This window comes from Rhinatrema bivittatum, chromosome 12 (assembly GCF_901001135.1).
Source record: "Rhinatrema bivittatum chromosome 12, aRhiBiv1.1, whole genome shotgun sequence".
NCBI classification, from domain to species: Eukaryota; Metazoa; Chordata; class Amphibia; order Gymnophiona; family Rhinatrematidae; genus Rhinatrema; species Rhinatrema bivittatum.
In genome coordinates, this window is record NC_042626.1 from 45,025,439 (window position 1) to 45,042,100 (window position 16,662).

Here is a 16,662-nt window from a genome sequence, read left to right on the forward strand (position 1 = left end):
TGTCATCTGCTTTTCTAGATACTTATTTGTCTTATGTTATAAAGGTATATGTCATTTTATACATACACACGAACTCTCATTAATGTGTTTGTAATTTTTATCTATTTATATCATTTTATATGATTTTATATTTTTATGTGGTGTTTACACCATAGGTTTACATTTATTTATGTTTGTGTGTACTTTTAATTGTTTTTATTTATGTATCATAGCCCCTGAGGCAGCTCATGTGAGCGAAACTCGGCCAGAGTCGGGCAAGTTTAATAAAGTCCATTTTTTCCGATTCTACATTGTCATCCTTTGCTGATAAGAACATCTCAGGAAATTTCCAAAGATGGAGCTTAATATGACAACTGTAATTGTAGTAGTCCTGCATAAATCAGAGAGAGAAGCCTAGATCGAGGCTCATACAGACTAATCTCTCTTCTAAATGGGGATATTAAATTATTAGCTAAAATTATTCAGTTAAGATTAAGGCTGGAGGGCTATCTGGAACAAGGCGCATATGATCTCTATGTGTAGCAATGACTGGAGCTGATGGTGAAACTCCTTCATAGAGTGTATGGGTTCCCAGTCTACTCTACCAAATTTTTGCCAGGTGCCTCAAGTTTGTGTTGGAGAGATTGTGGGCAGGTAGGCATGTATCTACACAATTGGTGGGACTGCCCCCTAGTGGGTGAATTCTGGAACAGGTTGGGCAAGATATGCATCATATCCTAGGTGGGAAGTTTAAATTAGAACATTCCCTATGTTTGTTGAGAAGGGAAATCTTCAAGTGCATTCTGCCAGTCTGAATCCCTTCATAATCCCCAAGAGAGTTGATTTGATTGCCAAGGGTTCAACAGCCATCAAAAACAGTAAAGGCAACAAAGGGCAACCCTGCCACACTCTTCTATTCAACAGAAATTATTCTGTAATGCTTCCATTTAGTAAGATACAAGCTCTGGAATTATTATACAGCAACCCCAAGCAATGCAGAATCTGACCTTGAAAGTCATATTATTATAGTACCCAAAATAAGAATTCCCAAGAAATAGAGTCAAAAGCTTTCTCACCATCTAAGCTAAGGATTACAGCGGCTCTATTTTGCTTTCGACTCATAGCAGCGAGCCGCCTTCTTACATATCTTACCCATGCCTACCCCTAACAAACTCATAGGGTCATTCATCAAAATGTGATATGGCATTAATGCACTTGATAACGCAAATTTTTTGAAGGGGCAGGATTGGGAGGGGCAATATCGCACATTTTTAATGCCAAAAATAACTACATCTTTTTTTGTGTTAAGCTGTGTAATATGCCCAAAATGGCATATTACACAGCTCAACACCAAAAACAGGAGAAGAGAGAGAGAGAGAGCCTCTGGGGAGGCCTTCATAGTATTCAACTATTTATATCACTATAGGAGGGCCAGCTAACAGCTTAAGATGAGGTTTTGGTGGTTTAGGGGCCAGTTTTATATGCAGAGTGAGACATACGAACAGCATAGTATACCTCAGTGAAGATCTGACATCATTTAGCATGAGGAAAGTCTCCCAAAGATGAGATTTCTACTATGTTCTCTCACCCTAGCTTGATAGTTAGTTAGTTATTTATTTATTTATTTATTTATTTATTTATTTATTTATTTAGGATTTTTATATACCGACCTTCTCAATATAAGTATCAAATCAGGTCGGTTTCCATAGAATAAAACTGTCGCGGTTAAGGCGTTACAATAAACAGAGTTTCTGAACATAAGAACATAAATAAATATTACATAGACAACAATAACTCGTCAAAATAACGTGAATAAATATAGGGAATGGCTAAAAAAGGGGTAGTGTAACTTGGGATATACAGTTAACAGAAAACTGTGTTGATGGGCAAAAACATGAGTAATGCATGAGCTCAAAGAACTATTGCATCAACAAAAGAGTATTTTCAAAACAAGTGGGCTGTCCAGATCAGGCGTGATTGGGCCTAGAGGGGGTATGGACGGTCAAGGAGCTTATAGTGGACTATTTTGCTCTTTGACCAGTGTCAGAATGTTCCTGCGATTCTGGATAGGCTTGCCGGAAGAGCCATGTTTTTAGGTTTTTCTTAAAGGTTAGATGACAAGACTCTTGGCGTAGATCCGGCGGTAATGAGTTCCAGAGGGTGGGCCCGGCTGTGGAGAGTGCTCGTTTTGTTAGTGAAGTTTTCATCGGGGGAGCATATAAGGAACCTTTGTAGTTGTATCTGATAGGTCTTTGTGATGTGTGAGGGCGGAGTTGCGAGTTTAGATTTAGGTGGGCGATGCCCATAATATCCTTGTGGATCATAGTTAGTGTCTTGAAGGTAATTCTGGCTTTTATAGGAAGCCAGTGAAGGCTGTGAAGAATTGGAGTGATGTGGGCTCTTTTATTTGTGTTGGTGAGTATCCCTATTATAGAGTCCACCAAGCTCAACAACTAAATGCAAGACAAGCTTGCTGGTCTTTCTTCTTCTTTCACTTTGATAGGAGAATGTGCTGCACCTACATATTGAGGGGGTTAGTCATTCTTGGAGAATCCCTTTTCAATAATATGTTTATAATATCTGCATGGGTACTCAGATCAATATAGCTAAGGAAAGAAAGAAAGCAGAGGAGGAGGAAGAGTTACCCCTTACACAGAGTTTACAGGACTAGGACACATTTTCTGGATCTGTCAGAGGAGCAAGTCATGCACAGGTTCAGGTTCAACAAGGAAACCATACTGTACCTATGCCAGGAGTTACAGTGGGACCTGCAATCTACCACCAAAAGGGGCCATGCCTTGCCAGTACATGTCAAGGTTACTACCGCCTGGCCTTTTTTGCTACCGGTATCTTCTAGACACCTCTAGGGGTGACATCAGTCTGTGAACTCTAGGTGTATAGATCAGGTCCTGGCTGCCTTGATGAGGAAGACCCAATACTTTATATCCTTCTCTAGCAGAAGACAGCAATAACATTAAATAATAAATGATTTCTATCAAATTGCATGTTTCACCTCTGTCTTGGGGGCTATTGATTGCCCTCATGTCTCCATAAGGGCACTGGGGTAGACGAAGCTGTCTACTACAACCACAAGTGCTTCCACTCCCTCAATATTCAAGTGGTCTGCGATGCCAAGAGCATCATACTGAATGTTGTGCCCATGTTTCTAGAATCCACTCAAGATGCCAGCATTCTCTCGCAATGAAGAATTCATGTGTGAGAGAATGAATATGTTATTGTGCATGTGTGTGTGTGAGAGAAGATAAAATTTGTGCAGCCCTAATTCCCCAATCCACGACTATCTCAGGGTGACTGGAAATCAAAAGATCCCAGGTATGGAGAACAGGAGATTTTTACATCTTTATTAGTTTTACTTATTGGGTGTAATTTGATGTTTTTACTCTTTTGAAATATTTAATTTTTTGGGGGGGGGGAATAGAACATTTTTTAATTATTGGATTTTTTTATTCATCAGATGTTTTGAAATATTTTATTGGTGTTTGGGAAATTTTCGATATTCTATTCATTAACTGGTCTGAAATATTTATTCTTTTATGAATATGATTTTAATATTATGATTGATATTTTATATTTCTTGATTTTATTATTTAATGCTTTATGAAGAAATGTAATGTTTCTGTTTTTCCATTGCTGATCTGCATATAGAGGCTGGATTGTTGTGGATTCCAGTTCAGTTCTTCTCAGCACGTTTCTGTTGATACTTTCTGATCTCTTTATTCTTATTTTGTGAGGGTCTTTCTGTGTTCTGCATATGTGACCGAGGTGAGGTATTTTGCTGGCATGTAATTTCTGGGTAGGGATCTATAGCAGCCTGGTTTTATTAGGGCCTGGTGAAATATGTGCAGTGTTGTCTTTTCATAGATAAGGTTGTAGGATCATTTTGGTATGGGAGGTTTACTATAATTGTAATGGTAATTCTGTTTGTGGCTTTCTGAGGGTCAAGCCCACACCCAGCATGCATTACAAAAAGTCTAATTCCATAGGCGTTCCAAGTGTCTTTTTTGCAGGGTTTTCTGGTTGGCACCACAGCAGTGCATGTAAATATAATATACGTGTTGTAAGTGATATTTTTGCCTCAAAAGACATTCTTTTGAATGTTCTTTTTCATTTAAAATTTGTTATAAATGCATAATTTAATTGTGTCTGTCTGTAAAGGGTATGGAGTTTGGCTGTGTGAGTGTGGGGGCGTGGCGTGTTTGCCAGGCTGTTAGGTTTGCCCAGGGTATCTAATACCCTTCCCTATCCATGGGTTCCGGGGGGGGGAGGGGGGGCATGTCCATTTTTTTAAATATAGATTGCAGAAGGGAGCTGGACTTTATCTAATGGGCCCAGGACAGAGACTGAATAAATGGGGAGGGGGGGGGGGCAGCAAAAAAAAATCCTTGGACCAGCCCTGCCCATATTTTATCACAAAGACTAGATTGCCTACGAGCATGTATGTGAGCTTTTCCACTATGGCAATGTCATGCACCAAAGTGCAGCTCTCATGATTCTACCAGCATGTATCAAATTATTTGCAAGTTAATGCTTTGCTGTACTTAGGTTATGTCCTCCTCATCTTCTTAACAAACATAGGGAATGTTCTAATTTAATCTTCCCACCTAGGATATGATGCATATCTTGCCCAACCTGTGCTTTATATGTAAACGGGTTATAAATAAATAAATGAAATGAAATTCAATCTGGATTCTCTCAATAGCAAGTTCTGATCCAAGGTAAGATCTCCAATAACTGCCAAACAGGGATGCAGTGGGGCATCTGATTTAGCGCATTTGATTGTCTTCTTCACAGTGGGCAATGACTCAGAGTAAGAAGTGGTTACTGAATGTCACTAAGTCACGGCTCAGTCCGCGGACTGCAAAGAAAAGATACCATGCCTGGGAAGGGATATACCATCAGAGAGGCGATCTTCTGCCTGAAGCAGCCACTATTTTCCATGGGTTGGGCCCTTGGGGGCAGGCAACCACCAGGGAGTAGGAACCAGGCAGAAAACAGGAACCACGAATGGAACAGGATTCTAGAGATGTGAATCGTGTGATCGATCGTCTTAACGATCGATTTCGGCTGGGAGGGGGAGGGAATCGGATCGTCGCAGTTTGGGTTTTTTAAATATCGTGTAAATCGAAAACCGGCACACTAAAACATCCCTAAAACCCACCCCGACCCTTTAAAATAAATCCCCCACCCTCCCGAACCCCCCCCAAATGCCTTAAATTACCTGGGGTCCAGAGGAAGGGTCCCGGTGTGATCTTTTACTCTCAGACCTCGGACCTCCGTGCGTTGTAGAAACAAAATGGCGCCGGCGCTACCTTTGACCTGTCATATGACAGGCCGGCGCCATTTTGTTTTTTTGTCCCCGGATGTCAGGAGCGTAGGAGATCGCTCCCGGACCCCCGCTGGACCCCCAGGGACTTTTGGCCAGCTTGGGGGGGGCCTCCTGACCCCCACAAGACTTGCCAAAAGTCCAGCGGGGGTCCGGAACGACCTCCTGCAGTCGATTCGTGTTGCCGTACGGCCGGTGCCATTTTGCGCAAAATGGCGCCGGTCATTCGGCAACACGATTCGACTGCAGGAGGTCGTTCCGGACCCCCGCTGGACTTTTGGCAAGTCTTGTGGGGGTCAGGAGGCCCCCCCAAGCTGGCCAAAAGTCCCTGGGGGTCCAGCGGGGGTCCGGGAGCGATCTCCTACCGCGAATCGTTTTTCCGTACGGAAAAATGATTCGACTGCAGGAGGTCATTCCGGACCCCCGCTGGACTTTTGGCAAGTCTTGTGGGGGTCAGGAGGCCCCCCCAAGCTGGCCAAAAGTCCCTGGGGGTCCAGCGGGGGTCCGGGAGCGATCTCCTACGCTCCTGACGTCGGGGGACAAAAAAACAAAATGGCGCCGGCCTGTCATATGACAGGTCAAAGGTAGCGCCGGCGCCATTTTGTTTCTACAACGCACGGAGGTCCGAGAGTAAAAGATCACACTGGGACCCTTCCTCTGGACCCCAGGTAATTTAAGGCATTTTGGGGGGGTTCGGGAGGGTGGGGGATTTATTTTAAAGGGTCGGGGTGGGTTTTAGGGTTGTTTTAGTGTGCCGGTTTTCCCGCCCTCCCCCTTCCCCTCCCCCTTCCCCCGATTTACGATTTTTTGACGATAAATCGGGGGAATTGTTATTGTATCGCGGCTCTAACGATTTTTGACGATTTAAAATATATCGGACGATATTTTAAATCGTCAGGTTTGTCTTACATTTAGCCCTCAATTTGGGATATACCCAATGCTGGCCCAATAGAGACCCTCCAGAGGTGGATCTCTCTCTCTGCTTTGTTTAGTTCCTATATGATTCTTGATGAACCCAGAATCCCTGTGGCTTCACTGGCCTTGAACACTTGGGACCACAGGTTTGACCCCTGTTGCCATTAACAGAATACTCCCTTCCTAGTAGTTCCTCATCAAGTGGCATAACTTTGGACTTAACACAATTAATTTTCAGCCTGGCAAAGGATTGAAACTCAGCAAACAGCTCCTGGATTGTGGGAACAATTTTTCTAGGGAGCTGGCGAACACACCCTTGTAGCGGGTCAGCCTGGAGCTTCACCTTTACCATCTGCCTCCATTGCAGGTTGAGCCCTTGGGTTCTGGTGGCAGACAGGACAGGTGGGTCCCTAGGGTGGTAAAGAAAAATCCTTGGACCAGCCCTGCCCATATTTTATCACAAAGACCCTGTGCAAACTCTTCGACATCTCTCTAGATTATACATCTGCCTATCATCTTCAATCTAATGGCCAAACAGAATGGATGAATAGGAACCTGAAACAGTTCATTCGGGCCTATGTGAGTTGCCGTCAGAATAACTGGGCTGAACTGTTACCATGGGCTGAATTTGCCATTAATTCTCATCCAACAACATCAACTGGATCAACACCATTTGAAGTGGGACGTGCCTGATGAACCTTGCCTCATCATCGACAAGGGCCTGATCCGTCATCCTTGGAAACCCAAACCTCCTGGAAGGAGGCCTGGAGGGGGCCCTTTGAAGGGGGGTACTGTTGCGCCCGGGCGCAGAAGGCTGCGCCCTCTCTGCCTTACCTCTTTTCTCTCTCTCCCTTCTCCTCTGGGAAATATGGCTGCCTCCACTTCAGTTTGCTGTACTCTCCGGTGTCCCCGGACCAGCATGGGCGATTGCGTTTGCCATGTTCCTTGAGGTCTCCTAGGTCACGCACGCGCGTCACCTCCCCTTATGAACACATCATGGCGGGAACCTTGGGGACGTCCCCATCACATGACGTCACTACTTCCGGGTACTTAGCCTCCAAGTTCCAACACTGCTATGAGTTAGCAAGGATTCTGGTCCAGCTAATTTCGACCTCCACGGAGACGCTTCTTGGCTTTCCTATTCCTTCAAACCCTTCGGGGTTACTCTCGCTTCAGGACATTGGGTACCTGCTCCTCAGGGGCCTTCCACTCCTGCCTACCCTCCCGGGTTATCTCGCTCCAGAAGACTCCTGGGACACCTGTTCCTCGGGGGTTCTATTCTCTTCTGCTTCTCTCCAGGTACCTGCTCAGAAGGACGCCTAGGTACTCGCTCCTTGAGGCCCTTGTCCACTCCTGTCTACCTTCCAGTACCTGCGCTAGAACTCCAGCACAGGCTTCGGCCTGCCTCGCTACCTTCTACTTGGGAAGCCTCATCCTCGGCAGCATTACTGGCCTAGTGAGTACCTCTGCCTTCGGTCCTTTCAACCTGTCTCACCACCACAGATTCTCGGAGTACTCTGCCCTACGGACCACTACCGGATCTGTCATCACTTCTTCACATCAAGGAAGGGTTCTTGGCGTACTCCGCTCTGCGGACCACAACCAGACCTTCCATTACCAGCAACAGGTGAGACATATCCTGCACCTCTGCAGTGCACAGACTGAACTACATCTTCTGAGACTACTCTGTGGCCAGAGAGAGAACTGCCGCTCTCCACGAACCATCCTACTGCTGTACAATAAAGCTTCTTTTCCTTGTGTCTACTTACTCAAGAGTTTAGCCTATTGCTGTGGTTCCCCACGGGGCCCCTCCCCGTGGGAGTATTCATCGCCACAACAACCAGGGGTCCACAAACACAACACTTACTCGTTATTCCTATTTACAGGTCATTTATACTGTAAATATGTTAAAAAGCAGTGGTCCCAGAACAGATCCCTGACATACTCCAATATTCACCTTTCTCCATTGAGAAAATGTACCATTTAGCCTTACTCTCTTTTTTTCTATCTTTTAACCAGTTCCCAATCCACAATACGACATTACCTCCCATCCCATTACTTTTTAACTTCCTCAGAAGTCTCTCATAAGGGACTTTATCAAATGCTTTCTGGAAATCCAGATCAACTGGCTTTATCTACGTGTTTATTTGCACTTTCATAAAATTGTAACAGATTGTTAAAACAAGACTTCCCTTGGCTAAGTCCATGCTGGCTTTGTCCATTAAACTGTGACTATCTATATTTTCAGGTATTTTGTTCTTTATGATAGTTTCTACAATTTTGCCCGGCACTGATGTCAGACTCACTAGTCTGTAGTTTCCTGGATAATCCCTGGAACCCTTTTTAAAAATTGATGTTTTGTTGGCAAACCTCCAGTCTTCAGTTACTATAGACTATTCTAAAGATAGTTTACAAATTACTACTAGTATGTCTGCAATTTCACTTATCAGTTCTTTCAACGCTCTGGAATGTATATCCTGGTCTAGTTGATTTGTCTCTCTTTAGCTTGTCTATTCAGCTCCTCTGAATCATCACCTTTAAATAACATTTCTGGCATGTGTGTCTCTCTTATATCTTTTTCAGTAACGACTGATCAAAGAATTAATTTAGTCTCTCTGCTATGGTCTTGTCTTCCCTAAGTGCCCCTTATACAGCGAGGGAGCCAGTGATTCAACTGACTCATTCGCAGTTTTTCTGCTTCAAATGTACTTGGAAAACATTTTTGTAATGAATCTTTGCTTCCATGGCAAGCTTCTTTTCAAATTCTGTCTTTGCCTTTGCCAGTGCTTATGCTGTTTCCTGTTTTCTTCATTTGGATCCATTTTCCATTTTTTGAAAGATGTTCTTTTAGCTATAATAGCCTTTCTCACCTCACCTTTTACCCATACCGGTCTTAGTCATTTAGCTGTCTTTCCACCTTTTGTAATGCATGGAATACATCTGATTTGGCTTCTATGATGATATTTTTAAACAAGATTCGTGCCTGCTGTAATCTCTTAGCCATGGCAGCTGCTCCTTTCAGTTGTTACCTAATCATTTTCCTCATTTTATCATAGTTACCTTTTTGAATGTTAAATGCTATCACAGTTGATTTCTTTACTGTCCTCCTTTTAGTTAAGTCAAATTTGATCATGCTATGCTATTGCTAAGTGGCCCCAAAACCATTAAATCTCACACCAAATCCTTTGCACCACCAAGGACTAGGTCTAAAATAGCACTCACACTCACACACACACACACACACACACACACACACACACACACACACACACCCCTTGCCATGTTGGTTCTTGTACCAGCTGCTCAATGAGGCAGTCATTTATTTCATCTAGAAACTTCACCTCCTTAGCATGTTCTGATGTGACATTCACCCAGTCAATACTGGCTATTGAATTCACCCATTATCACTGTGTTGCTAATTTTGTTAGCTTCCCTACGGTAACTTCTGCTAGCATTTCATTGTCTGTTCATTCTGGCGGGGAGATGGTAATACACCCCCAATGCTATTTTTTCCCATTTTTCCCATGGAATTTCTATCCATAAGAATTCTACAGTTCATTTTGTATCCTGCAGAACTTTTATCCTATTTGACTCAATGCCCTCTTTAATATATAGTGCTGGTTACTCCAGTGCTTCCTTTACATTACCTTGTCCAGTCTCGTATCCCTCATTGCCAGAATCTAGAGTTAGAGAAAAGGAAAATCTTGCCTTTGCCCTTATTCTTCTAGAGTCACAGAGAGGGTAATTTTATAACTGTATGCAGTAAGGTAAAGTCTATACATTACATACCTTTTATGCACAGACTTTAACCCAAAATTTTCTAAGTGATCTTTTGCCTGAGTAGTACACATACAAACCCACCCACACAAAGTTACACCTCCTCTTATGTAGGTGAACTTACGCGCATATTTCTTTAAACCAAAATATATGCACATAAGTCCAGATTCCACTCCAAATCCACCCTCCAACATGCCACTTGCCAATTCATGTAAAAGTATTTGCAAAACCAGGTTACATGCATAACTTTACATTAGCAATGGCCCGAGCCATTTTTGTACAACCATTTACACACATTAAAATAAGTTTATGGTATATAAATGGTTTTGAAAATCCAGCTCATAGGGAATATAGAGGGCCTGTGATATAATGCTCCTGTCGGTTCCAGCTGTAGGATGGAGAATATCCCCATTCGAGCCAGTAAACCTTTTGAGCCTGGGTCAGTCCTTCAATGGAGAAAAAAGGACCCTAATCATATTTCAATGTGAACAAAGATTTATTCAGAATCCGTGAGAAGTGAGCATCAGGTACCTGACCAGAACTAACCAGATGTGTGGAGAAAAGAAAAGAGTTGAGAGCTGCCAAACCAGTGCTCTGGATCCAGGGATCCAGGAGTCCAAAGAATCCAAGAGGAGAAGGAGAGAGGTGTGCAGGAGAAAGATTCTAGCATTGGAAAACCAGGTACTAACAAGGGTCCTTAAGCAGTAGAGAGCCACCATATGGACCAAGTGAATCTTAAATTTCAAGACAAGTAATGAGGGGATCACAGAAGGATGTAATAGCAAGGATCAATAATTCCCTTGAAACCTCTCAGTACATGCTCAAAGACAGTATCAGTTGCAACAGATTGAATTTTGGAATACCATGCTTGGGTGCTAGACCATCAAAATACCTTGGACCCTGAAGGTAAAATTTCCCCCTTGTTGGAGGATCCACACCAGGGTTTTTAGGACTGAGCCAGCACTAAGCCCTGGTATCAAGTTTGCCTCGGCTTACCTGAGGAGGGCTACATGTACAACATAGGATCTATCTGACAGGAAAGAAGAAATACATTTAACAACTTCCTCTCCCAGGCCAACTGCTCTACATCTCTCCAAAAGAATGGAGTGCCTCACCATTTCAATTGCACTGGAAAAGTCTAAAAACACTATCAAAACCAATTCAGTCTTGTCCAGAGAAGACATGGCATAATTGCTTTAATTGCCTTTTTTTGGCAGGCCAGTCGATTTGCATGTCATTGGACAAGGAGGTGAGTAATGGATAAGATAGTGTTTAAAGATATTTTAAGTTTTCTTCTGCTATATATGTTTGTTGTTTTTCTATACTTTTTGTAGAATACATGATTGCTCCCCTGACACAGGCACAGTTGTGCCAAAACACTGCAGCGTCGGGAATTTGGGAATCCTTTGAAGGGATTTGTGAGACTGTGACTGACAATTGCGGCTTCCCGAAATTGGGATGAGAAACAGACTGGGAGGCATTTGAGAGTGAGAAGGACAATGCAGTGGGTCCTCTCGCGGATAAGGTGAACGGGAGTTCCTTGAAGGTGTTTTTGAGTACGTGACTGATTATCGATGAGTTTCATCATTAGCATGAACACATGCGATACACTGTTTTGGGTCCTCTCGGGGACAAGGTGAACGGGAGTTCTTTGAAAGCCTTTTTGAGAACGTGATTGACACTTGATTATTTTGAAGAAATTCGATACACCATTGAATAAGATGAGAGGTCCACTATGATTATCAAAGAATTTTGACACATCAGCGAAAGAACTTTTAGTTTTACAACTGTGGACATTTTATGTCTCTGGACTGTTTTTTAGCAATTTATAGAATCATCTAAAGTGCTTTCACATTCCTAGTTGATTTTCTAGCGATATGATTGATTTTTAAAGGGGAATGATGCATAATATGGGGATTTTTAAGGGAATGTGAGAGGAGAGTTAGAAAGTTTGAAACTGTAATTGCTTTGAAGTGACATGTTGATGTCTGTTTATAATGAGACAAATATTTTGTTAAATCATTTATTATAATGCTGTAAAATGGAGTCGTGAATACATTTTGAGTGTAAAAAAAATATGTAAAAATATGCAATTATAGATTTTTTAGAATTATAATAATAGACTGTTCTTTCTTTAGTTTTGTGTTTTGATAATTGATTGATTACCAAAATAAGCACAGACTCCATTCTGCAACCAGCATGGAATTCAATTTGACAGAGTTCTAATGCCTAGAGCATACAGCTAAGATATATCACTAGGCATCTGTATTTTCAAATATGAAAGCTCTCCTGAGTGTCACTGAAAGGGGAAGGAAAATCTAGTTTTCTCACCCCAGTCACCAAGCAGTCTAACCAAGGGAGAAAATATGCTGGGCTTAGGAATTTAAAATCAAAATATTATAATGAAATGACATGAAGGCTGGTAACAGTGATGGTAGAAGTAGACCAGACAACTTGTAAGTGGTGACTATTTTTTCCTCTATCCTAGGTCAAATTCTGAGAACAAATGGGGAGAATTCCAATGAGATAACAGTGAAAGGAGTCCTTGATCAGGCAGTGCAGCTGGAATGTGGTCAGATTGATGTTCCCATTTTCTTCGTCTGGAATTTTGTCAAAGTGGGTTTGAACAAGACCAGAATCATTGCATTTAGCAGTACAGTTGGCTCTGTGCAAAAGGAGGCTGCAGTACTGCTGGGTGATGTCAGCTTGATTAACAGTACCTTGGTGATTGACCATTTGCAAACTGCAGCTGAAGGGAGTTTTACATGCCAGATTTGTTATGACGAAGATGGAGGAGATGTAATTAACTCTTTCTACATTAATTTGATTGTCCTAGGTAAGTGAAATCAAATATGTGAAATAAAATTACTCTAGGTCCAGAAGGATGATGCCAAAGTAAAAATGTCTTATATATAGTAATTCCATTTCATTTGCACATGCTGTAGGCAATGAGTACATGGTAAGGAAATGTGGAGGCCCTAAACCCTAGAATTTTTCAGTCTAAAGGCAACAACTATTGGTTGAAAAGAGAGGCCCTTTTACTGACCAGCCTTTAGGAGCAGTGTGGTCACCTGCTGGCCCAAGAAGGGATCCTTAACTTGGGATTGGTGAAAGGTGGAGGATAAAACGTTGGGTATCTTCCCTCTTCCCTCCACCAGCTGACAGTCCAGGCAGGATATGCAAAACCTGACAATATCAGCATATATCCCAGGCCGATGGATCTGGGTGAGAGAGTGTGCTCTTGATTTTTCTCTGCTTAAGTGTCCTATCCAAGCTATGAAATGTACCGATGGAAGGAAGCACCTTGGCATTAAAGACTAACAGGTCGATTTTAAAACGAGCGAGCATGCATGTATTGGCATGCGAGCAAGGATACAGTAAAATGTTAATTGTGTGCATACTTGCATGCATTTTTTTTTTTAATGTATCAACTGCATGTACGTATCCTCCTAATTTTAAGAGGTTACTGGAGCACAACTAGTGCATGTGTGTCTTCCATAGGCCCTTGTTGGCTTTTACTTGCCTATGTCGGTGAATTTTAAAACATGCTCACGTGAGGCATATTCCCAGTTTTGCAATTAGCCCACCAGTTTATCCAGTTAATAGATCTCTCTAGTTCTTCATCCTGCATTCCACCCAGTTGACCTGGTCCCATCACTCTGTTCTATAAGCCCAAAAACTTTTCTCATCGGGAGCAGCAGTAAAGTTACGTGGATATCTAGAGTATGTGCGCTGTGGTTTTTAATTTCAAAATTCAAAGTTAGGTGCATGTCTTGGTCTCTCCCTTTATTCACCCCCTTATTCCTTGCACGTGCACAGTTACATATGTGCGTATTTTGCGGCTTTTTAAAGTCCGTGTTACTTGCCCGTGGCCCACATATGTGTGTATGTGGTCATTTTTGCACGAGCAACGCTTTTAAAATTAACCTGCAAGTAATATCTGGTTGGTGACTTAACCAGTTTGCTTATGCTTATGTGCCCAGTATAATAGGCCTTTTTGAACCTCAAAGTCTGGAAAAGCTACTTCCTGGTTGGAACTCATGGCTTTACCATTAACTGTGGACATCTGCTGCCGTGTATAGCCCAAGACAGGATCCTCTAGTTCCCTCTAAGCTGAGCATATGAGCCATCGCTCATACATTTTGGAGCATCGCTCACAGGTTTTACCTGCTCACTCACATAGATTTTTCTTTGTGTTAAATACAGAAATGAAACACTAATACTGGCACTCAAAAATTGTTAGCTTAAAATAATAGTTGCTCACACAAAAAAATAAAATGAAGGGAGCATCAACTTAGGCTTGGTAAAAGTTGGGAGACAAAATGTCAGATATTTCCCCTTTTCCCATGCTTAAGGGGATTCTAATCAACCACTATCAGCAGTTTAAGCACTGTGAGACTGAAAAAGCCCGCCATGCTTTTGAAACACATTTTTATAGATATTTGTATCATGTTTTTGAACAGTTTTATTTTACTATGGAGGTAATTTTCAAAGGAGTTATATGTGTAAAAATAGCATACAGTATATCGTAGCAATTTTCAAAAGCCCATTTATGTGCATAAAGTGCTTTTAAGTGTGTATAAATCCTTTTGAAAATTACCTCCTTAAAATTATTTTCTGATCATTCTTATATCTGGTTTTTTTTTTTATATTGGTGTTATACTCTCCTTTAGATAGTGAAACTATAGTTTTGTGTTGTTTTTTAATTTCTTTTGTTTTAATTTTATTATTTATGTTTTATAGTTTATGGCAGGGTCATTTACCCCGTGGCTTTGGGACTCCTATACTGCGGCTTAGTGAATGACCCCCCTTAGATTGTAAATGCTCTGGGAACAGGAAGATACCTAAAGTACCTGAATGTAATCTACCTTGACGTGTTATGGAAGGCAAAATAAATATAAATAATGAACAAGTCAGTAAATCTCTAACTGAATTGGAAAAGAATTTTGAAGAAAGAGTCCAAGAAAGCATGAAACCATTAGAAATAAATGATTAAAGGTCCATTCAGTTCACGCGCAGGAATTAAATAAACAGTTTGATTGGTTGGATCAGGATGGAGGCGTGCCTGTGTTATGTGTAACCAATCCTGGTATCCAAGGCACGGAGTAAAAGGCAAAGCAGTAGGAGAGAAAGCAAAGATTTTGCAAGGCACCAAAGGAGGAGAGAGCAGAATGAGCACTGGTATTAAAATTTCAAACCATAGTAGGTGCAAAGCAAGACAGTAAAAACAGTAAGATATGCAAGCTGAGACAGCCCATGGCACATCAGGCCCCCAACAGTGGTCAATCGGGGTCACGAGTACCCAGATCCCGAAATGTAGACCTTTCTCTTGTTACTTCCAAGGATAGCGATGCCTTTCCCTAGTCTGCCTGGTTAATATTTATGGACTTTTGCTCCAGGAATTTATCCAAACCTTTTTTTAAACCCTGCTGTGCTAGTGGTCTTGACACAACTTCTGTCAACAGATTCCACAAATTTTGACTGTGGATTGAGTGAAAAAGTACTTTCCATGAATTGTTTTAAATCTGCTGGTTGCTAGTTTCATAGAAGGTCCCCTCAAGTATTATTTGAAAGGGTAAATAGCCATCCTTTACCTACTTGTTCCACCCCACTCATGATTTTACAAAACTCTCCCAAGCCCCCCCCCCCGCTGCCTTTTCCAAGCTTAGGAATTCTAACCCGTACAGCCGCTCTATCCCCTTCATCATCTTCTTTGCCTTTCTCGGCATCTTTCTAGTTCTGCTTTTTGTTTTTTAAGATGGGGGTGACCGGAACTACACACAGTACTCAAGGTGTGGTCTCTCCATGGACTGATACAGAGGCAATCTGATATTCTCCAGTTTTATCCTCTGTTCCTTTTCAGATCATTCCTAACATTCTATTGGCTTTTTCTGGCCAATGCCACACAATGCACTGAAGATCTAAATGTATTGTCCACAACGACTCCAAAGTTCTTTTTTTTTTGGCGGCGGCTACTAATACAAAACCTAGCATTGTGAACCTGTAGTGGGGATTATTTTTCCCTATGTGCAGTACTGTGCACTTTTCTGCATTAAACTTCATCTGTCATCAGATGTCTGGTCTCCTAGTCTCATAAGGTTCTTCTGCAGTTCCTCTCAATTAACTACTGTTTTAACAACTCTGAATAATTGTGTGTCATGAAAACCCCAAGGTACCAAAAGAAGGCCAAATGGCACCAACATCAACGGCAAGAACATCCCCCCGGGCACTGTGAGCAATGTTTCCTCCAAGGAGTGACTAGATGTGTGCACTTTTTTTTTTTTTTTTGCGTGCGAGCAACAATTTTTTTTAAAACAATTTTTTGGGGCCGGTATTAGCACTGCATTTCTGTCTATAGTACAAAAAAAAAAATTATGTGAGCGACCATGTAAAACCTGTAAGCGACGTTCCGAAATGCACGAGCAATCGCTCACGTGCTCAGCTTAGAGGGAACTATGACTGTGAGAGAGGAAAACTGTACCGGAACTCCCCAAGGCAAATATGAGAGCGATAGGAGCAGACCAGGCAGCAACAGTGACAGAACAATACAGGGAGGAACAGGCCAAGCTGCAAGGTTGGTATATCAAAACAGTGAAGCAGGGAAAAGGTAGGGCATGAGGAAGAGGACATGGCAGCAGCTGCAGGCC

At 42.1% G+C, this 16,662-nt stretch overlaps 1 protein-coding gene across 1 annotated transcript in view; it reads left to right on the plus strand.

Annotated features, from left to right (window-relative positions):
• VSIG10L2 (V-set and immunoglobulin domain containing 10 like 2) overlaps positions 1-16,662 on the plus strand; it is a 124,569-nt gene that overhangs the window by 47,069 nt on the left and 60,838 nt on the right. The window contains exon 2 of the mRNA XM_029573276.1: positions 12,504-12,851. Coding sequence (XP_029429136.1) covers positions 12,504-12,851 — 348 coding nt within the window. The remainder of the gene's footprint in view (positions 1-12,503; positions 12,852-16,662) is intronic.